Genomic DNA, 24,141 nt, shown 5'->3' on the forward strand with positions numbered 1-24,141 from the left:
GCCTCTGGCAGGTTGTAAATTCCCATTGGCCAGTTCAAAACAGTATGGTAGTTTAAAAACAGATGGTTCCGCAAGTGGCCATAATTAGAACCTTTCTCTCCTCTCGTGGTGTTTAACAGCAGAGATCAATTCTTTGTGTGAGTTGCCCTGTGGGTCTCTGCCAAGAGTTTACCCATCCAAGTCCTTGAGTGATGAGTTCAAAGCATCACCTGTCTATCAGAGGTCTATTATCCCTCAGATCTTGCTGTCTAAATCAATCTCATCTCTGTGTAAAAGAGCCCTTCAAATAGCAATACTTATCCCTCAATCCAAATTAGTTCTCAAAAGCCATCAAAATGACAGGTGGTTAAGAAAGAGGGAAGTTTAAAAGACTCAGGAATTGAAAAAATGGCCTATTTTGTGCATATGGTTAGTATGTATACCACAGAGAGAAGACAGAGCTGTCGGAGAAGTAATTATCCAATTGAGCCTCTTGAATCGGACACAAAAGAAGTGAATGTAGACACAGAGCAGACAGAAGTGGTGGTGAGTGGCGGGAGAGGGCTGGGGAGCGAAGCAGCGTGCATGTGCGGTGTGTGTGAGTGTGTGTCAGTGGGGTGTCTGTTTGAGTTCTGCTTGAAGCCTATAGTCCTCAGTCTTGCCTTGTTCATCTCCGACAGAGACTGTTAGCTGTCAGGGACTGAGGATCTGAGGAGACATTCCTACAAGTTATGGCATTTCCTGTTTTTAGGAATGGGCTACAGGAGAAGAAGAGAGAGAGAGAGAGAGGAGAGAGAGAAGGGGGCGGGCTTTCTTTGTTGTTGAAGAGTGTGAGAATATTTTGCTCTCCTTTATCTCCTACCCCTTTATATCTTGGTTTTAATTATTTTATTTTTTAAGCTGCTTTCAACTGGTTTAGCCATTTGCTGTTTTTATATGCTAACTTGAATCATGAAATGAATCCCACCCTCAAATTGACCTATTTGTATTTTTTATATTTTATAAAATATAAAAAAGAAACACATTAACATTTTCTGTAGGCCTTGAGGTTTGAGGTTGTAGTAAGTATTTACATTCAGGAGAAATGAGTAGATGCAAAACAAGGGCAAAAATCATAGACCAGGTCTGAAGTATTCGGGAAAGGGGATAAGGCCTGCCCGGCAATACCTCTACATGTGTTTAAGGTTTATATGACTCCTGCAAATGAACCCTAAAAATGATCTCTCAGTTGAATAAGTTGGAAAGAAGTAAAATAAGCAGTTAAAGCACCCTTAAATGTGAGGAATCTTCAGATTAAGGTCCAGGACATAATTTTTTTTTTCTGCATCTTTAACTTGCTCCCTAGCCCTTATTGCCCAAGCATACCACACACTGTATTCATTTTGCATTAAGTTTGTTGGGTGTTACAAACATCGTGACATGTTACAAACATTACAAACATCGTAATCATGGCTAAAGCATGTCCCTTACCGAACTGTCTTCCACAACAGGGGGAGGGGGGTCATGGATTATCTGTGGAGAAAGTGGAGAGACAGCTAAGTCACACTGAAAACAAACACATCAGATCATGTGCACTCCTCCGCTGTGGAATCCAACCTGCACTTTTTATATATTTATTTATTTTATCAGTGTGTTACACGGCCAAACAAATGTGTTCAATGTGTGCCAAAAAAACTTGGTTACACAAAAACACATGACTGAGGAATTGCTTTTTTTTTCCTCCCCCTTTTTCTGTTATTTACATGGAAGTTTCACTGACCTAGAAATCTGCTGCCCATCTGGCTTCTTTCCTAAACTGGAGAGGTGGGCTGGGTGGTGGGGGCAAGGGGGGAGGGGTCTGGAGCTGACAGCATGAGGTACCACAGGAGAGAAGTGAAAAGTCATGTGTTGGTTCTACTCTTTTTTTTTTCCACATGTTTTTGTTTTGTAACCAGTGTAGAACTCTGGGAAGTGTGTTCATGTGATGAAGAAAGAATGCAAACAAGAAGTCAACAGCTCCTCTTCTGGGGCTGTGACTACTTTGCTAGTGACAAAACAGTGTAGAGCTGTAAACATGGGGTAAGATGCTCACTCAGTCATAGTAGTCAGTGAATGAGTGAATGAAGGACACTATCAGCTCTAGTGCTGCTTCCTCATCCCAGCCAAAACACTGAAGTCATTCCACTTGCATACATAACCTAAAAATCAGCATTCAGCACTTTTTGTTTTGCAGGCTTGACATTGTTTTGAAGGTTTGCTCAGTTTAAGTTACCATGACATATACAATATTGTAAACCAATTTTGTGAGTTAATACCTCCCCAGAAACTGGCACTGTGGGGCATAGTGGGAAAAAGACCAGTCAATAGTCTTGACTTGGCTTGTGGTTTCAAACCAGTGTGAATGCAAATGGGGTTAAAATCCAGTAAAAAATGTGCTGCTTTAATGGGCTGCAGAGTGTGACAGATGTCAGACTTTGCGTCTAGTTAAGGGTGCCTGCTAAGCAAACAAATACTGTAATGAAACTGGACTTTTTCTTTTCCTTTGTACTTATCCAAAAAGCTAAAATGCAAGCCCATTTCCCATGGTAACCTGGGATCATTTTCCTAAACAGTCCTGGGCAAAGGTGTCTACTGGAAGAAATAGAAAGGGACTTGGGGGTGAAGAAACGAAGGCCATGCTGTAAAAATAGACATCTTTTTCCATCATTTTCTTTCCCTTGCTTGTCAATTTCCAAGCTCATAAAGCCGAGGGAGTGACCTTCCTCACTGCTGCTGAGGTGATCCAGGCTGTTAGTTCAGACGTGTCACGTACAGTATGGAGTTCCCGAGGTATGTAGATAATGCAGTGCGTTGGAACGCGATCAGGCTAGAGCTGAGGGGAAGTGACCGAGCTGTGTCTCCTGAGAGACTGATATCACTGCAAAGTTTTTTATTAGGGGCGGGTTTCGGGTTCGGAGCTGAGGCGGCGCAGAGGGTGATAGCCGCCACATGCCCTTGCGTAATCCGCCGATCGCATCCCCCCGTGCGCTCCTCTCCGCCCTCTTCCCTCTTTTCTCACATACTCACATTTCTGCCTGCGCTGCTCCTCTGGGTTTGCAGGTTACTGCATTCTCCAGTACGATCGAGCCTACTGTAAAGAGCATCTGGAGAGGCACAATAATGGATCTAGGATGCAGTCTCTTCTCACTTTTTTATTTGTGCTCTCTCGTCTTTCCCCTTCTGGGTTTGCCACAAAAATACACAAATCCACTCACAGCTCCCTAGCTGCTTTTATTTTTTTTTGTATTGACTCTTTTGCAGCACTTCCAAGGACTCCTCCATTATTTCAGCGACACAACCAGGATTGGAGCTTTGCATGCACTGGTCACTGAGGATCAGTCTCCAGTGCGTTTTGTTTACTGGGAAAGGTTTCATTGCAAGGGGGTTTTCATTTAATCTGCAGAAGCAAACATCTCATTTGCACTGTCTGTCATTTGTCACGTTTGAGCAAAGACATAATGGAGGAAGGTAAACTTCCTCAGGCATCAGAATCAGAGTCCTCTTGAGTCTCAGTGACCCCAGTTGCAGCTGAATCTGGGTGAAGTAATCTCCTATACAATTGCTGACCAGTCTTGACCTTTTGAGGCAATAAGGTTGATGAGATCTGTAACAGACTAAAAGGGAGCCAAAAAGCCAAGCTTTTTGTATTTAACTCACTTGAGCTGCACTGAGACCATGTGAAGCCTGTTTAGCTTATTTGAATTCATTTTAGTATGCTCCCTCTAACACAACAACCCTTGCAAAGACATCATCCCATTAGTATGAGGTAACAAAATGGCCCATCTGTAACATGAGAGGTTCTTTTGATATCCTTAAATCAATTGCAACCATTCATGGCATTTCTAGCCAAACTAGTGATAACCAGCCCCCCCCCCCCCCCCCCCCCCCCCAACGTGCACCCCCTGGTGGTTTTAAGGTGCAGTAACGACTGAGGGAGAGCAGCGTGAAACTCACCACCGTGCAGCACAGGGGCCAGAACCACCAGAGGAGGGCCAGGGCAAGCAGGAGCATGAGGATGAGCAGAGCAATGGCCAGGATCGTCCCATCGGACTGGGAGAGGAAGGAAAGACAGGGTTACATCACACATCACAGCACAGTAAAGGGTTTGACCTGCTACTGTGTGAGAACAAGGAGAGCTAAACAGAAATGATCAGCATATGGAATCATTTAAATCGCATTATTGACATTTAGCAGACACAAACTGTGCATTGTACTTATTCTGACAATTTTTTGCTTCTCATAATGTTATGCTACAATATTTAGCCAAATGTGATAGTGATTACAATGATTGTGATCATGAAAATGGCGATTAGGCTGATGATGATGTCAATCATCATGAAGTACTACAGGTTCTTGCGGAATACATTAGCAACAGTAAATATTTCAGGGCCACAGAGGTTATACCAGCTGCCACCGATCTGTAACTCTACTGTGACATCTGTATATGATACCATAGGACACTCAGGATACTGCTGTGTTTCAGCCCTGCTGAGTTTGTAGACCTAAATCATGGCAAAAATGTGTATTTCTATATAAGGTATGATTTAGAATATTTGACACTGAATATATTACGCTCAAATTAAAATGGTGATATAATTTCTGCCTTTTCTTGCAACTGTTTGTCTTAGTAGGAATGTGTGGGCTGTCCTGAAATGCATTCACAGAAGACACACATCTGATATAGAACAAGTCATTATGTGTTTTGGTCTTATGAGGAGTTTCACTCTTCCAGAAGACTAACATATGGTTACATATGGACAGTATGTTCAGAAACACTGAACCACTTCATTGGCATTAACAAGAGCAATTAGTCCTTGCTGACATGAACAATTAGCCCTGATGTGCTGGGTTGGGTTGGATACTTCAACAAGTGTTTATGGAAGTGTCACCCCATAGGGAATTGTGGGATATGGCACATAGTCACAGTCTGCACCAGTACTCACACAGCCAACAGTTGTGATTGTGACTGAACTGGAGATGAAGCTCAGGCCATCATTCATGCTGACATAGAGGGAGGCTGCCCTGGAACAGAGAGAAACATGTTTAAGACAGACAGAGAGAGAGCGAGAGAAGGACAACAACTGGCAGCCTCTGCTTTGAAGTGCTCTTTGAGGAGTATGACATAAAGGCAAATCTGAATTACGAGCGGAGGGTCATGCATGTAGGGTCATGATCTCTTACGTTCCTACTTCCTGGAGAACCGGAGCAGGGCAAAGGAGATAGGTGTCCTTCACCACCAAAGGTTTCTCCACTAGAGAGAGACAGAGAGAAGGAAAGAGGAGAGTCAACATGCCAAATCCAGGGTTTGTAAACAGGAATGAAAAGCCCCTTTTTGGGTAATCAAAATATCCATTTCCAAAACAGAATGACCACAAGCTGTGAGACTTGGAGGCAGCCAGGTGAACTGATTGTGAGTGCTTGTACTCCTTGTTGAGTTCATTCTAAAAAAAAAAGACATGGAATAAAAACAAAACATTGATTCAATAAAAATGTGCCTGTTGTTAAACCCAGGTTCTCCCACTCTCCCTCTCCCTTGCTGCAAAATAACACAGTCATTAGGCTCCACCTTAACTGGTTGTTTATCCTGAGCCCCTCAGAACGAACTCCAGCCCTGAGGAGAATGACATCAGCCCTTTTGTGATCATTGTTCCTTTAGTAAAACACCACGCTGGACGGAGGAGTCAAGGAGGGGCTCGGAAAGCATTGGGATATGATAGAGCAACACAGGAGCAGGCCAGCTGGCCCTAACATCCCAGGCAAACCCAGCCAGAATTCCAATGCCGAGTTCACTGCCACAACTGCACACCAGCCATCCGGGGTAGCCTGAGTGATCCGGGGCCCTGAAGATAGCCCTCCGCATGCAGAATTACTGCTGAAGTCACCAAACCCCTGCAATGGTCGTATTCCCTTGATTTCGCTGGCAGTCTGCCGTTTTGCATTTAATTATTATTTAATTATGTTGTTTACCTTGTGATCGTGAGCAAGGGTCATGTTTTACTTGTTAGTAAGCATGCATGTGTGCAGGATTTGAGCAATCTCAATAAATTACCAGCAATTACTGCTAATGCCAATCTCCTAAAATCTACCCAGATCTATGACAAACTTTCCAAGATACGAGCAGACCTTCCCTGTAAAGTACATGGTGTTTCACTTACAGCTAGCCTCATCCATACACAAATAGGTACATAAAGCAAGTGAAATGGTTTCCTTACAAGGGGGCCAAAACACAACATAGCACAAAGTGTAACACATGTCATCATCACCTTTTGAAGTACTAATATTTACTCTTTGCTCTGTGTTGACCCTCTGTTCTGACATCTGTGACAGGATGAGAATGGTCGACATTCCCTAGCACTATTAGACCTGTAAAGTTTTGGCATTGTTGGTGCCCTTCCTAGAGATCAGTCCTCAGACTAGCATTCAGCTGTTCAACACATGTAGCTACACATTTTCAAGTTCCTATGATTCCCTTTAATCTTTGAGACATTTAGTGGGGCTGGGTGAGACAGGGGGTATGCACTGTGGGGGAGGCAAATACGATGCCCTAGTTCTGCTTGAGGCCCAGATACACAGATAATTAGCACGCATGTGCAATATTGGTATAATTGCACATTATTTAGTGGAAGGAGGCCCTTGCAGTGTTTACAACGGATAGACTCTTTGGATATAAACAAAACCTATCAGACTGTGGGCAGACACACCAAATACTCTGTAATTTTGGAGTAAGACAGACACAGGGGGCTTGTGGGGGGGGGGGGGGGGGGGTGTAGGTGAGGGTTGGGGGGGTCAGCAAGGCATTTCCACTTTTTCAAATTATTTCCATGTCTCTTGCTTATCTGCTGCCATTTGTTTTTCAGCTACACACAAACATTTCAACATGACAAGGTTTGGTAAGGATCGTCTTTTTTTAAAATAAGGACTTAGGAACATGCAGCATGCAACATTTTGCTCTGATCTGAACTCATTTGCACTGACCTATACCGCTACACACATATGATATCTGTAATGAGATTGAACACAGATGACAGGACTTTGATCTCTCCCCATGAGTTGCAACAGTGAAGAAATCATTACAGTTTACTGCAGTCAATATTCCACAATGGTATTTACAGTTGTTATGGGGACCATTACGTGTTGCATAAATGCAGAAATAATAAGAAGAAATAAACATTTATGCTCCCTCAGAGGAGCGAATCAAAATAGTCATAATGTAATAATGTAACGTCATCTTAATCTACATATGTTACTTGTTCTTATACTTGTACATTTCTACCAGTGTCTCAAAGGCAGACAGACATACTAAGAAATGTACGTTGTATTTCAAGGGACACTGTCACATGCGCAGTTTATGGGCAAGCTCTGAGTCCCCTGAGGCACCTCTATGTCATCCTCAAGTCCATCAGCTGAAAGCCCTTCACAGCTCCCCTGTGGCTGAAACTCACAGACTTGTTTGTGCTTCAGCTCTGGCTCGGCTCCCCTTTTGTTTGCAATTAGAGCATCAGCGTCCGCAGCTATGCAGTGGCGTGCATCCGAGGGGGTGGGTCTCACATATCCATTAGGGGGCTTGTAAAGACGCCGGGGAAACTTGGAAGTGCCTCAAGGAGTTTTTCCTTGCTGTCTTGTGTGTGGTACTGTTTTTTTTGTAACTTTTATGTCTCTCTCTCTATTCTGGCTCAGTCTTACACTATTAAAGCAAAAAGAGAGAGGCCCTTTAAAAGCCCAGAATGCCACTAGAGGTCCAACAAATGAGGTTGGCTCACAGTTGGGCATGGTGAGACCTGGTCCTGGGCTGCTGAGTGACTTACATTTTGGATGGTTTGACAGGGTCCTGATGAGGCAATCACAGGCTCTTCTGTTTCTGCCTCTGAGTTCCTCACTCTCTAACTCCTCCAGCTCTTTTATCAGTGCCCTTCCATTATGCCAGCGTACAATCATTTAATAGCCTGTCCCTCCTATATCCTAACATGTCTGATCAAGTTTCTAGTGTCTTGAGAAAGCCTCTTGCCACAACATTCTTGTATGCGAGACCTTCCCGCTGATCATTGGTCAGAATCCATTAGTCTCCCCACTTACTCTTGGTCAGGGTGTCGTTGATGCGGAAACTGCACAGGACCTTTTCCACATTGCGGGCGTGCAGAAAGCCATTTCCTTTCACCACCACTTGGAAAGTCTCTGAAAACAGGAGACGACAGAAATGTACAAAAAAAGTGAGATTGCGGGGCAAAATGAAGGAAGCTTAGAGAAAACACACTTTGGAGGTCCCTTCACTGTCAAAGAGCAATGGTTCCTCACGTCACACATGACACTGTTCCTCAATAACGTCTCAATATCTGATATTCTTTGAAAGGCCAGACTACGCCAGCAGTCCCCTAGTGATCCTCCATGCCCTGGCCATGGTGGTTGCAGAAATGAAACCCTTCACCAAAAGCCTTAAAAACGGCCCTGCGGTCAAAGAGCCTTGTAGTTATTCCGACATGTGAGAAGTGCAGCATCCGCTGGAGCCAAAACCCCAAAACCCAAAAACGCAGAGTGTAAACACTTCATGTTACAGTAAGGCAGGCGGTTGATTGCTGGGCTGCAGAGTGGAGACTCCCAGCAGTGTCCTACATTACACTGAGCTGACCGAGCAGTTTTCCTGTGGGTGTGAGTATGCGGAGTCACAGAATACGTTATAGAGAAAAAGAAATTTGAGACAAAACCTCACACACAGCGACAAAGCATACACACACAAACAAGAACACACACACAAAACCCTAAGAAGAATGGAGATCTGACAGCTGCTCTTGTGTTATGTTTGAATATGTGGTACAAGCTGAAGCCATAGCTTGTTGGTTGGTTGCCTCAGAGTTTTTTTCTGCTTCTCCTGTTAGGTGATTCAGGTTAAACAATTCCTTGACTTATCTCAGTGGCAATATTACTGATTTTTGTTATGATGGATGTGGATCCATGGTCATGCAGTGTCTGTGTTCATCTTCTCATTTCTCATATGGTTGCATAAATCACTAACATGGTGAAGGAAAGTACAATATGAGGAATATGAATATCAAACTGTGTGTTTTATATCGGTAATTTATTAATCATAGCCATTGTCATAGTCACTGCCATATTCACTACATACTTGCAGCTTATACTTTACTTTCGGTGGTCTTGCATACACCCAAAAATGCATTAATAAGGGTTACAAGACAAGACAACATAACAACATAATCATAGTAACATTCATGAGATGACCAACTACTATTCATAATCATTCACAGATTTATAGCCATATATTTCCATGGATATTATTGTCACTTGTAATGTCAATGAGTAAGCATGGTGTTATGTAATTTTATGAGGTGGTTAATAACACATTGTAAATGAAAAACCCTTAAGTAATACCCTTAGCCCTTATAAATAAAAACCCTTAATTAACATATTTACTTTATTCATTAAACAAATGCACACCTTGCTAGCTTAAATGAATAAATGTAATATCCCACATTTTCTAAAATTACAATGTAATGTGTGAGATTCATTATACTATATATGCATGAATGATTGGTTTATTGTAAGATACGACATATGCAAATATTTTCCTTCTTATCCTTTCATTAATCCTAGCATTAATATTAAGCACTAGAAGACCTGATCTGATTTTGTCCTCAGGAGCTGATTATATCCCGCCCTGAATTCAGGCGTCCAAGCCCACCCACTAGGGGAAAATTAAGTCATTGCAACCGATGGCACTGTTACTCACTTTTGATTGGGCTCTTGGCCCCACTTGAAGGGCTAGACAGTCATAAGTGTTTGCTCTGTGATGTGCTGTGACATGAAGGTCACACCTTTAATTTAATGGAGGTCTAAGAGACCTGAGTGCATTAACGGGGTTAGGCAGGGGTCAAAAAAAGGTCAATTACCTCCTGCACAGATGCTAGAGGGTTCAGCCGCCAGGATCTCGATGCAGGACTTCTTCAGGATCTGTAGATGAGGGATGAGAGGAAAGTTGGGGGCATGAATGTGAAGCACATCTGTGTTCACATGACCTCATAACGTCCGACTTCTATGACCATCCCGATGTGTGAAGTTCATAGTCACAGATGAAGCCTGTGCTGCTTCAGACAGCTCCTTATATGGAAAGGTGTAATGGTTATGATGACAGTTTGTGAACCCATTGATGAAGCCAACCGGCAATGTCTAGCAGAAAAACATGCCCTTACAAGTCAGTAAGCGGCCAGCTTTGACACCTCCTTTAACCCATCTCTCTGCACCCTTCGCCCCTTCTCCCCTGCTCCGCCTCCACCGTGATCTCTCAACACCTCTGTCCAGGAAAGTATGCGACATATGGAGGAAGATGTGACTGATTTACAACACGCCCGCCCCGCTTCCTCCGGCCGGAGCCAAGGCCTATTAGTACGCCTCTAATCAACACCAGATGAGAGGCGACGGGTGCAGGGCCACGGCCGGGGGGAGCCTGCTGCCCTAAAAACAAGTGACTTCTCTTTGGATCGCTTTCCCTTTCATTTCTGGACCGGGTCGGCGGATAAGAAAATATAAAGCAATGCTGTGGAGGTGGAAGTGACAGTCAATGTGGAGACATAGGATACAGTGCGCGCGCTTTGATCCTGTTTGCACAGACTCCAGTGACTTGGATCAAAAGCAGGGGCGTCGGAGTGGAGGCGCAGCGGGCTGTCCAGAATTTTGGTTCCTGGTGAGACTCCAAAATTCTTGATCGGCTGAATGAATGTTTCTGCTTTTTTTATTGCACAATTTTTTGTGACCCTCTCGATTTCTCCTTTTAAGGTCAACGGGTTCATGGCTTAATGTCATTTTGAAATTCTAAGTCAATCAAAACTGCTGAGTTGAGCAAGATTGTTGGAGGAGAGGTCAGTGTTGCTATCATCACAAAAGATGGAAGCGGGTTAAAGGTAGAGTCTGCCTAATTCACATCCAAAGACTACCATCTTTTCTCATTAGAAAGTAAGTCAAAGGACATGCGCTTGTGCTTAATGTGGACATATATGGGGACATCCAAATATACTGGTTTTAATCAAAGTTAAATATGCACTGTTTTTACCTTTATGTCCAGGACTAGACCACTGTCTTACCGAATCTATGACTCCTTGCAGGGCTTCGAAGCCATCATTCACTGGGAAGACGTGGTCCTTGCTGTCTGCAATTTTTGCCAGCTGAGGAAGGGGAAAACTGAGTTAGACAACAACAACTGATGAATGATAGCTTTGATATCAGCACCCTAGTGATCTTCATCTATCACGTGCATATGTACTCTTTCCCTGGTACAGCATGTATAGTCTGTGTTTTGATCCAGTGCTGTGCTGTGCTGTCTCCAAATAACATTAAGCACTCTTCCTGCCCATGTGTGAGGTACCGCTTTTAGATGCCACGGTGAATCAGAACACTGGAAACATTAAAAGCTCACCTGTGTCTCATTGAAGTCCTTCACCCCCACACAGTACACTGAGGCGCCCAGACTCCGCGAGCGGTTAGCCTGACAGGTATTCGCAGATCAAGGGGAGAAACAGGAAAGAATTCAGCGTCTGGAACCAATTACCCAGCACCAATGCACAGTGTTCATCAAAACATATTACTCTGCAGCACATCGACCAAACTGACTGCCATGAAAATTAGGGGCTCCTTTCCAGGTGTGCAAGTTTAACGAGTGCCTCGTGTCTGATGCAGGGACACACGATGTAGATGTTATCAGCAGTCAAAAAGCAAGCAAGGCGACAGAGAGAAGGCATGAGAAGAAAAGCCACCAGTCCACTGCAGACAACATTACTCAGTCTGAGTGGCAGCTGGAAGGCTGTGGTAATTGCCGTTGAGCGGCTTGTTCACGGTAGTGACATTTTCCCAAGGAGGGATCAATTTAAAACTGTTACTGAAAAAGACGTCTGGATCACATCATCGATCATGATGCTGCCGCCCGGGCCGTCTGCATCCACAGAGCACGTCCGTGAGAACGGCAATGTATGTGGCTGATTAGCGGGCCTCAGCCAGACATGGCCACACCTGCACACTCAGCAGATTTTCTGGTGAAGAATTATAGGCTCCTGACCCAGATATGCCGCAAATAACTGGGCCTTTTGTCATTCATGGGGCAGATGGGAGATATAAATTTGACAGATGTGCTTAACCCCTTTTTCCTCTAAGATCTCCATTGAGGAGCAGTGTATGAAAGGGTTAAGATAACTGATTTGCAACATTACGACACTGTCAACTTGGACCCTCCACTGGACTCTGTTCGTGTTCAAGCCCATTTCCACTACATGCTCTGTGCAAGCATGAGGATTACCTCTCTCTCTGCATAGTAGAACAGGTCTTCATGCAGCTCACCATCCGTCAGAGCAATGATAACACTGGCTGTGCGATATCCTGCCCACACAAACAGCGCATTTGTTACACAACTAAAACGGCACTTAGCCGGTCTTAGCACACCATAGCAAAACACAGGTTTTGGTCATCCTGCCTAAATCTATAGCATGGCAGGAGAGACGAGGAAGTAATGCAAAACCCTTAGATTAGTTTACTGTTATTTACTTTGTGAGAGAAAGAAAGGTATAATGACAACCTCATTGTATCATCTTACCTTCTGTGTTCCCATAGTATATCTGCTCGCTGGCCTGAAAGAGCAAAGCAAGTTTACAACCAAGGATGAGGTGCTGCAAGAACGAAGCACACAACTCTTCCAGAAAGGTGTCAGTTATGTTGGCTCCTGGGCCAGAACAGTGATAGTTTAAAGCTAGTGCTGTGCCAGGGTAGATGCCTCACCCTCTGGATGCCCTCATGCATGAAGGTGTCTCCTCCTGGCAGCACCCTCTGGAGCTCCTCCAAACCCTTGCGAATACGCTCCCTGGACAGACAGACAGACAGACAGACGGACAGACAGGGGTACACCCACAATGTCAAACAAGCAACAGCTGTTATAAAAATGTCAAAGAGGTTTATGGGTTTTCTTTCATACACACAAGTTATATGATATTCTAAAGCTGGAAAAGACCGTCAGCTCTGGGGTATGGACTAAATGTAGAATGGAAAGGGACTTGGGATGTCAATTACCGTCTCCAACAAAAGCACACACATGCATGCGCGTACATGCACACATGTACACACACATACAATCATATCCATGCGCACACGCGCGCACACACACACACAAACTCTCACAGGCACACAGACACACCAAATTCACACACACATACACCCATGCCCATGCCCGTGCCCACAGGCACACGCACACACATACCTCTGTAAGGACTATATGCTGAAGGCAGCCAATACAAACAAAGTAGAGTGAAAGCAGCAGGGAGGTGGGGGGGGAGTCCTGGGGGCCAGACTGCATGCCAGGCCTGATGTCTGGCTAGCTAGTCCTGTACTAGGTTGTGCTCTGACAGGAAAGCATGGCTGTTGCTTTTGGCCATTTCTGTAGTGCCTGAGTTCTGGGAAAACTGACAGTTCAGGAGTCCATCTGCATACTGTTATCTCATCAAAGGGCTCGCGCCTGTCGGCACTATGCTTTGGGACCAAACGTTTTCATTGCTGTGGGGCAGCAGTGTAGCAAGGCGTAGGGAAAGACGTAGGGCGTAGGGCTTGTAACCAAAAGGCTGCTGGTTTGATCCCCTTTAGGGCACTGCTGTTGTACCCTTGGACAAGGTACCTACACCACAATTGCCTCAGGGAATATCCAGTTCTATAAATTGATAAAATTGTAACCTATGTAAATTGTTCACAAGTGTGGCAATAACAATAATGTAAATACTATAATAGGCTGGGAAAATGCACCTGACTAAAATTTCTTTTCACCCAATGTTTCACCCAATATGTGAGTGTGTGCATGTGTATTTGTATGTGTGTACATGTGTGCATATGTGTGTGCATGTGTAAGGTGCGTTGCAAGTCAATGAGCTGATGCTTTTCTATTTAAAAATGATGAAAGCTGTGTGTACACTGGTATGTGTTTTTATGGAGCCAATATGTTAGCTAAAAACAAAAGCTATTTTATGAACAATTTACTTCACAATAAAGAATTTAAATTGGGATCTTAGAGGAGGGTTCTGTGTCTGGATTGTGCTAAGATATGCCCTTAAAAATCAGAGAGGAAACTTCAGAACATGGGTTTGGTTTATGTCCGAGCATTTAATCAGAACTGCACAGGACCTTTAAAGCTGTCCCAAAAGCCACTATTAACATGAAACATGGGCGATAAGATGTGGAGGAAGAGGGTTATTGATGGAATGAAATAGCAGGAAGAGATTCAACACAAGATATGCCCTTTTCAAATGCATGGAAAGTGTTCTTTGTAAAAGTTTACACGGCCAACTCACAAAAGTGACATTTTATTATCGATTCTGAGTGCCGCTTGGCAGCAGTCATGACCAATTTAGTGCTGGGAATGACAGCTGTACCCGGTGAAAGCAGGAGCCAGATGTTACGAGCAGTCTCTAATGGAGCATTTAGCTCCAGCTGAATCAAGACCTTTTGTGGTCATTACATAAGAAGAATTCCAATTCCGACAAACAGATATCAATTGGAAAAACTGAATCCGACCAGCTCAGTCTGTACACAGTTGTACAAAACACAGTGCAATCAAGAAGTATTAAGTAGCACAACTCAGTGCTCTATGCAGCTCGATATTGTAATGTCAACAGCTGCAAGTTGCTGCTGACTGCTGGCCCTGTTTTGAAGGATGAGCAACATGCACTGTTCAGACCTAGTAGGTTATGAAAATACCCTCTGGATTGCTACCTCAAGATAAAAAGTGGAGGAATTAATCTCGTCCTTGTACCCCTGAATCCTTAATACCTTTGAGGAACTTACAGTTTCAAAAATAAACTGTGGTCCAAGAGAGATGTCACAGAGATGGCATCAGTCTGTTTGTTTCAAGAAGTGTCATTACTGATTCTGAAATGGTGCTTTTAAGCCTGGGATACCCCAGATTGGTTTTGCTGATAGCTTAAAGTCCTGTTAAGTCTTTGACACTTTTTAAAATTAAAAATGAGATCTCTGCTCAAATGTGAGGGGTTGGTGGCCATTAAGGATCTCCATACAATGTTGATTTGCTTTGCTATAAGTGTAAATCATAATGGTTGCACAATGAATGGAATCATCTTTTTCCAAACTCACCCTCTGAGGTTTCGTATGACTCATGCATGCACCATTTATGAAAGATTTGTGCACTTGTAATGATAAATTTCTCATTGAGTTTCAAATCATGCACATGGCTTCTTATGTGTTTGGTCACATACAAATAACCTCACTGCTTTCACACAGAACATCCCAGCATTTATTCAGGAGGGAGTCCTGACCTGAAGTATGCATGTATGTGTACCATATCTAACATCTAGCATGGATATGTGCTACACATGTGCAGTATTGGTAAAAATGTACATGTGATGGAAGATTCCTGCTAGACCCAGTGTAGCATTGCAAACACTGCTAATCTAAAGACCACATTTCAGACATTCTGATGACACTCTTATGAGTGTTAACAAATGTCTAGCATTTCAGTGGAAGGCAGACACATCTTCTTCATTTGGTGATTTGTCTGCACGCATACTCAGTAGCAGTGAAGCTGGCAATCCCATGCTTTGATTCTTGTTGGAGCCAGCAGTTTGTCAGCATGAGAGTGTTCACTCACCGATCCTCAGTCAGTCTCATGAGAATCCTGCCCTCGGTGGAAAAGACGATGAAGGACATCCGCAGCTGTGGACTGGAAGGGGGCAAACAAGAAGCCAAAGACAGCTAGTATGAGGGGTGGACAGGGGGAATGCACTCTGCATTTACAACCAGCAACAGAGACTACTCAACACAGATAATGGGATATGAAGGGTAAAAGTGTAGCTCTTCTATCACTTACTCATATTATTTCTAGGAGTTATGGATATTGTAATTTATTAGCATTATATGTGATTTATGATAAGTACTTGACAACCTTCCACAGTTTATAGATGGTTTCATACTTGCATATGGTAACTTGTGTTGATACTTGAATGATGTTGTACACGCACTTGCTGGTCTGGCAATGTTGTCTATGGAAATTTAACTTACATGGATACACTTCTGTTCTCTGGATATTGCTCTGGATAAGAGCATCTGCTAAATGAACGTAATGTATGTAATGTGTAATGTAAGTCAGTGGCTACTGAATACACAGCAGGTATACTGTTGTGGAACTGCTTCTTGAAGCTTTGTTTGGCAGTCATTTTTTTTCCTCTCAACTTGAACGTCTGTAGGTCTTCATTAGACCATTTGACAACGAGAGGCATGCCTCCCTTCAGAATGGAAGATCTAGGGTCCCACCCCCAGGAATGTCACAATATTCAACGCATTCAAAGCACACATGCAAGCATGTGGTTGTAAGTATAATTTTGCCAAATTGATTTATATTGTAGAGATTACCTTCAGGCACTAATTAAAGTGCTTACATAACTGTTCCTCCTCCAGGCAACACTTTTTAAGAATGCTAAATTAACTGCAGTTGTGACACAACTTTGTATTTTATCTCTGCAATCCCCACTAAAAATATACAAAACTCACATCAAAATAAGACACCGTATTGTCCATCTAACCTTTTAACAGCTCAAATTTTTCCATGAATCATTTCAGGCCAATGCTGTACAGTGACATACGTTTCTGTTTTTACCTTATGAACTTATGAGCCAGATGTTCGACGAAGTGATAGATCTCATTCCAGTGGTGCTGCACACTCCCGGATCTGCAGAGAGAGATTGCAGCCAGGGGGTCAGTTTTTATTGGCTGGAGAGGAAGCGAGGGGGGAGCCGAAGGGCAGAGGTAGAGGAATACCTGAGCGTACGTAGCAAAATAAACAAGGAAAGTAGAGCAGGGGCCAGGGAAGCACAGCCTTTCTGAAGGGTATTGTTTTTACCAGACCTGCTAGTTCCATTCACTCATGCAGGCAGGGGGGGTCCACAGAAGTCAGGCTTTTTTTGATCTTTTGAGAAAGGAGGAGGAATGGGAATAGGCAGAAAGGGTAAGGAACAGATGGCCAGAATGACTGTTTTATACCTTTGGTGACTCTGGTCTTTCGTATATTTTACCATCATAGCACGTTACCGAGAGTCATGATCCTCTGTGTCTGTCTCTCTGCAATGGTGGTTTTACCTCTTTGTTGCCGAAGGACTGAAATGTGAGGATGGGATGTACAGTAAGTATAATGCACACCTGAGGCTTCCAGAATTGGATTACACATCAAAAACTGACAGAAAAAACAGAGCGGCTACATGGGAATGCTTGATCCTCCTGAAAACACCACAGCATCATTATATTCTCGTCTTCACTTAAAATCCTTTGATGAACAGTTTGAAAGTATTTTATAAACATTTGGGTGCCAGCCTTTCAGTAGCCAGTGCAGGGCATATCAGGATGTTCCATTTAGCCTGATTCTGGGGGTCAATACGTTCCATTTGATGGATGCTCCACAGATGTTTTCCTGCTCACATCTGCAGTAGGCCTATGAAAAGCTAAGGCCATATATTCAGTCAAACTTTCCCCCTCCCTCTTCCTCCAAGTGCCAGTTCTTCCACCTTCTGTGCCCGACAGATTACTGTAAAAGCGGTGGTGTTACAAGAGATGCCAAATTGTTTTGGGTTTCCCACTCTCTCACAATACCCTCTTTGTGCTTTTTTCTTTTATGCAGCCCTCTTTTGGAATTGCCAACTGGACATATTAGGCTGATGTCACCATGACAGCCATTGTACTCATGCAGGAGTGCTGGGGCATGTTGCAATCCTCCCATACGCTAACACGCCAACTGCAACTGTATTTTACACTACAAGTTGCCCATTGCATTACAGAGGAGGACGGGTGCAGCTTCACTGACATTATCTGAGCAAACTACAAGTGCCTGACGAGTCACTGGGTGACACAGGAGAGCAGTGAAATGAGCAACCCCTGCCAACATCCCCATCCTTAGCTCTGATGGAGCAAGGACAATTTGTTCCACTACTGTAAGCCCCTGGTCATTGTTGGCTGATGACACAGAGGGGATCGAATCTGGGCCATAGAGCTCTGCTTGCATTCAAGGCTAGTTTTGTTTGACCACTGAACTACTCACAATAGAAGCTATTTAGGCTTCAGTGAAGTTAAGATTTTGCCTGAGACAGGGGGGTTGAGCTCTGACTCTCCACAACCTCCTCTACCTTCACCCTCAAGATAGGCCAGCATTAATTCACTTGAATCTGAGACTAAGGTAATCAATTTTTGGCCAGGATTGTGTATCTGATTTTGCAGGGCTGTGCATGGATTGTGACTGGGATAATACATTACATCCCTGCACATTGCGTGGCTTTCACAAAACCCAAAAAAATGCAAGCTTTGTTGTTAAGACTACAGTAGAATAAGAAGCATGTCAAGAAATAACACTTCTACCTCCAACAAAGCTGGGAGTCAAATCCTGGCAAATTTCAATTGCAATTTAACCGAGAGGGTGTAGAAGTACAAGATGTGTTGCAAAGGGTGTACCCCACAGCATTATTCTGTGACACACCCATTCATAAGTGACAGCACCATTGAGAATTGAGCACTGCCCTCTGATGTGGTACGCTGTGATATTTACTGGCAAGTGGAAGGCATCGGGACTGGTGTGATAAACTTCTCAGCTTCAGTACAGCTCCACCATCTTTTTAGTAATGTTTTATGAAGTGTTGGGAATAATGACCTCTCTCTCTCGCTCGCTTTCATTCCTATTCCAGTGTCCTCAGCTGTCCCGAGGCTGCCTGGTTGTGATTACTTTTGGAATAAGCTATGGCCCTGAGCTCATCCAGCCAATTCATCCTTGAAATGTCATCAGCACTATAAACACAACGTGCAAAAAGCCTGCATCTCTCCTCTCCGGTTGAAACCATTTACTGGCTTTAGAGACGTTTGCAATTTAACTAGCACCTGCTTTTTGCAAACTCGAAGCCCCTCAACAGTCTAATCCCACAGGCGTGGCATCATTGCCAACCGTATCATAACTTGCACAATGTGCCTCATTTGTCTTCCGTTGCTCTCTCTGTCAGGCAGTGGTGTCAGACATCAAGACACGCAGCACTTATGTGTGAGAGTCATTCAGTCAAATGTTTCTACTTCTGACTTCTGGCAGCAGATTCACAAACGCACACAGACAGCGTGTGTATGTGCATGTGTGTATGTATATTAAAATTATATGCCTTACTCTTAATAACAAACAGAGCATGATAATATTGTTAATGCAAATAATGCATTTTATTCCATGTGTTTGAGTAAAATATGGAAAAAGCTATGGAAAAATATATGGAAAGCTGGTATCTGCAATGTTGCCAGATAGTCCCTGTGTCGCTGCATGCGTATTCTTAACAGGATCCTAAAAAATCTCTGGCTACGCTTCTTTCCCACAAATGTATCCTGCCCAACCCCCCCCCCCCCCCCCCCCAACCCCATGCCCAGTTACAATGCACTCTTGTTCTCCATGAGATTTCTCCAATCCGCTCTCCTGGTGGGAACTGTTCAGGAGTTCTGGAATGTTCATAGTCTGTATTCCAGGGATTGTCTTCTGCTTCCTAACAGCATAATGTCATGCTGCAGAAGTGTGTTAAACTCTTGCATAAATGGCCATGATGTAATCTGCAATGGATAACCCCCATTAATCGCAATCTCACTCGATAAACATTTATCAGTCTGCAAGATAATGAGCAAGTGATCTCATTTTGATGACTGACAATGACATCACTTTCTTTGGTCAAATTGCAGTTAATTACACTTTAATGATCTGATAATCTTGCTCAAATGATCCCAATCCAGCGAAATATCAGCGATTTCAATTTTGTCCGGGAACAGGGCCCAAGCAGCCATGAAATCACATCTGAGACCAAGTCAGACGGTTCTGTAATGCTCTACACAAGGGTGACAAAGTGGTGGCACTGGGCTTGAAACTTTGCATTTTCTATGTTGCAATATGTTTAGTGCAGCTATATGAATCTGATTTCCCAAATGCTGCAATAATTGTGTGGATGTTGATATTTATTATGTTCTTGGATGATACATGTGTAGTCATCTCCCAGCTGCTTGGCCAGTGAGCCTTGTCGCCATAAAGTGGGGGAAAGCTTAGAAGGAAAAGGGGAAAACAGACCAAGCAGATGATTGGGTGTTTATTTTTGGGTGGAGGGGAATAGGGAACGTGGGACTCAGGAAATGGGGGCATGATTACGCAGCAGCCTCTTTGAGACTGAGGAATGAGGAGGTTTGAGGAATGGGAGAAGGAACTCACTGATCTGACCTACTTAGATAAGATCGGTATTTCAGATGGATTTAGCACCAGTTTAGCTTTTCAACCTTTATCAGCAACTGGTTATTTATCATTATAATTTGGCAAAGATGCTGGCTTTCCAGAACCTAAACCGGGTCCATACATAAACAGTTCACTTGTTGCTCCAAAAAACCATTTGTAGACAGCCCTGATTCAAAGATTAGATTATCAGTGGTCCCGTCAATACTGCAAGTCAGTCACTCCCAGTTCACTAAAGCCATGGTTCCCACACCCCAAATGCAATGAACAAATTAGTTATTGCAACCCTCCACCCCACCCCCTGCCCCCCTCTCACAATCATAGGACATCTGGAGTCCTAAGGATATACAGTGAAACTATTAATTTCAGGCTCTGATCCCCCAGTGCACCTGAACCAGAAGACTACCAATTAGTAGGCATCCCCCTCTCATTTGTTCTCTGGTGAATTTTTACTTTTAATTGCAATGTTTAAATAATGCATTTCCCATGGTCAAAAGAGAGACACAGCTATGGGCAATTGCAAAGACGGAGATTCAGTCAAGATGAGTCACCAGTCTTCAGTTTCAGGACTTCACTTTGTGGGGGGTGGAAGGGCTGTAAGGCAGATAGAGGATAATATTTTTTGGCAACTACACACACACACACACACACACACACACACACTCGTATCTCTTTTTCATAAAGAAAACTCAGGATAAATATGGTATGGCATTTAAGTTGTTTCATGCATTGTGCCTTGCACCAGTGTAAAAGTTACTGGTAGTTATTTGAATTGAACTGATGGAAAGGCAATTTTCCCACAATCTCTGTTCACAGACAAGCTGAAGGTCTGAGCCAATTCCCCACAAAGATGAAGACAGTCTTACCTCATAAATGAAAAAAAAAAAAACTTGAAATCTGAATATAACAGGCAGTGATGTGGCATTTTTCCATTCTCAGAGGACATACTCAGAATTTGGCTATGCAAGGAATTAAGATACAGTCTTGCTATATTTCTAATTAATTCATTTTGGAAGAAGTTGTTTGTCTTTGTTTTAACTTTTCTACACACCAGCTCAGCTTCATACAGCAAGGAAGGACTTCTTGGAATCCTTGGGGACTAATTACCATTCCATTGCAATATGAGGCTGACAGGACTAATGCACCCTCCATTGAATCTGCAGAATCAGATCCTCAGAATATATGGAGAACAAAAATGTTGATGTCAAAATTATTTTTACTTTGCAAAAAAAAAAAAAAAAAACAGATGTAGTAGCACTAGGGGTGGAAGATGAAGTGCGGGTTATTAGTACTAGTAGTAGAGGTAATATTAGTTCTTTTGAAATAAAAGAGAATCCAGAGTGACTTTTAAGACAGTCATGGCAAGGTACATGCAGTGCATGTGAGAGCTGAAATTTAGCTAGAGTAGAGAGAGCTTACTTCTCTTTTGAATAGAGGTTGCTCAAAGTGCTGTCTGCACTGGTTGTGCTCCAGCATTTACTTCACTTGGAGGCTCAAATGATCCATAAGTCACACCCTCCTGCTCCCTGATTGGCTGAACCTACAAAGTCTGCTTGCTCACAGCTCACCAAGAATCTGCATGTAGATAGGATAGAACATGGCTCCAGACTACTTCCAGTCATACAGCTGACTGGGCAAATTTTCTGGACAAGATTTTCTGGTTGGCTGTAGTCCACTTTGTGCTGGCCTTTATGTGACCATGGGAAATTGATTATTTTCAAAATGTAAAGTGTAACTGAATAAACCTTGTAGAAATTGACCTATAGGTGTCCGAAATAAATTGTACAAAAATTATGCAGTGTACACACCACATCTACCCACTGTTTGTAGTATGCAATGGCATTAATCAGCATAAACACGTACACATGTTAGATAGACATAGACCTTCTACTAAATAAAATATGAGGAGGAATAACATTAAAAGGTCCCATCTTTTACGTACTAACAATTTGAAAAGAATAATAAAAGAATAGACAAGTCCCAACTACCAAAAATATGACTTCTTCTTCGCTTCCTCCCCCCTTTCCAAAACACATATGCTTTACTTTTCTTCATTTTACCATCTGTGCATATCACTCATTCTTTTACTTTTTCTCTCTCTTTTATTGGGGCTTGTTCTTCATGCTGCCCTCTCTCACTCTTTCCCCCCTCTCTCTTTCGCTGCCTCTCCCTCCCTCCCTCATCTCCTTGCTTCCTTTTTCATTGTTGCTGCGATACAAGTCCCAATGCGGAGACAGCAGCCAAAAGGCTGAAGCTTTGGAACATCTGGACCTAATGGTGAAAGGGTTCTGCAGACAGAAAGAGAAAGCAAGAGAAAAGAGCAGTAGTTGCACAGAGGAAAAAGGAGGAGGTGCACGTCAGCGTTTTTGGCGTGCAAACCAGGGGGTCAAAGGGAGAGGAAGGGTTGGGAAAAACACGGGGACACCAGGGATGCCTACACTGCAAGCATGAAAGACAGAAAACAAAACCAGGAACAGACAGCATAGGTGATGGACCAACAAAGACAGATTTATTGACCACGGGTCATTGAAATGACATCTTTTCCTGATATAGCATCACCACACCTAATACCTCTCTTTTGAAAGTGATCAAACCAAACAACATGTTTGTTCTTTTAATATTTCTTACTGGACACGAAAGAAAGAGAAAGATGGAGACAAAGACTAAAGGAGACCAAGAAAATTAGACTACACATTTAGCAAAAACATTTTTGTTACATGTTTAGCAAAGGTCATTGTGGATAGAGACGAGTAATGATTGAGCAGTTTGGAGAGGCACAAATAGAGGAGAAAAAGAGGGGAAATTGACAACATGAGAAAGAGGCAGCCATATTTCTGGAAAGCCTGAACTTCACATGCAAGTTTTTCAGTTCTCCCTCAGTCATCCATAGTCTAAACAATGCACATTCTTGCTCACATTCACATGCAATAATGAAGAGTTTACATGAAGTGGGAATACAAGTACACACTTTCTAGTGCACAGCACAGCCACCCCTGCAGCCACGTGACTGAATACATTGGCTCAAAAAAAACTGTAGTAACCGAGACATTACATAAGGAAAATAATTACTCAAATGCTCCTCACTGTCCAAACCAGTGCTACAATCTGCAGTTTGCCATCTGCCTGCCAAACCCCCACCATAAATCTCAGCGTAATCCACAAACAAGAGCTTTTTCACTTTTGTTTTTGTTTTTGTTTTTTTGTTTAATTTCTCTCATCTCGTTGTCATTTCTCTCTCTCGTTTAAAAGATCAAGAGCCAAGAAAGTCCCCCATGAAGGCACACCAAATATGTGGAGCCAAGAGTCCATACCACACAGAGGGTGAGAAGGAGGGCGAGAGAGATGTTTGCTTAACAAAAATCATTTATATTTGAAAATTGTGTAATTTCCTAGATGTCTCCCCCCCCCCCCCCCCCCCCCCCACACACACAGACACACACACACACACACACACACACACACACACTCTTTTGGCTGTGAAACATCCATTTACGTGCAACATAAGCCATCTCCACAAGTCATGTTTGCTTGAGCAATGTGCTGTTATAGCTGCAACATCACAGTGCAGCGGAGTTGTTTTCATACATTAATTTACTGCATACAAAGCTGAACAAGGTAGGATGTTCTGGTGCATCCCGTTCCATTGCATCCAGTTTTATTTTACAAAAAACTTCTGAACTTGCTTAAGTAGTCTCCCACCGCATACCACAGAATAGACCCAATTTACAAAGGGGGAAATTCTTGAAGCCCTTTCATATTTCATATCGTATTTTCTCTTTGCCTCTCTTTCTCTGTGAGTCTGAACCTCTGAGCTCTGCTTGAATTTCCATTCAGTTTAAAGCTGCACAGCCACAGAAATGTCTGCCTGGAGCTGCCGTTTAGAG

General features: G+C 43.2%; 1 protein-coding gene across 1 annotated transcript in view; it reads right to left on the reverse strand.

The window, feature by feature from the left end:
- LOC118776255 (anthrax toxin receptor 1-like) overlaps positions 1–24,141 on the reverse strand; it is a 44,566-nt gene that overhangs the window by 14,031 nt on the left and 6,394 nt on the right. Inside the window, exons 3-15 of the mRNA XM_036526438.1 lie at positions 16,637–16,708; positions 15,632–15,703; positions 12,766–12,847; positions 12,584–12,617; positions 12,290–12,369; positions 11,417–11,485; positions 11,085–11,165; positions 9,897–9,957; positions 8,071–8,169; positions 5,179–5,248; positions 4,941–5,019; positions 3,952–4,047; positions 1,450–1,491 (exon numbers count right to left, since the gene is read on the reverse strand). Of these exons, the coding sequence (XP_036382331.1) occupies positions 1,450–1,491; positions 3,952–4,047; positions 4,941–5,019; positions 5,179–5,248; positions 8,071–8,169; positions 9,897–9,957; positions 11,085–11,165; positions 11,417–11,485; positions 12,290–12,369; positions 12,584–12,617; positions 12,766–12,847; positions 15,632–15,703; positions 16,637–16,708 (937 nt within the window). The remainder of the gene's footprint in view (positions 1–1,449; positions 1,492–3,951; positions 4,048–4,940; positions 5,020–5,178; positions 5,249–8,070; positions 8,170–9,896; positions 9,958–11,084; positions 11,166–11,416; positions 11,486–12,289; positions 12,370–12,583; positions 12,618–12,765; positions 12,848–15,631; positions 15,704–16,636; positions 16,709–24,141) is intronic.

The sequence above is a fragment of the Megalops cyprinoides genome, chromosome 4, assembly GCF_013368585.1.
Source record: "Megalops cyprinoides isolate fMegCyp1 chromosome 4, fMegCyp1.pri, whole genome shotgun sequence".
Taxonomy (NCBI): Eukaryota; Metazoa; Chordata; class Actinopteri; order Elopiformes; family Megalopidae; genus Megalops; species Megalops cyprinoides.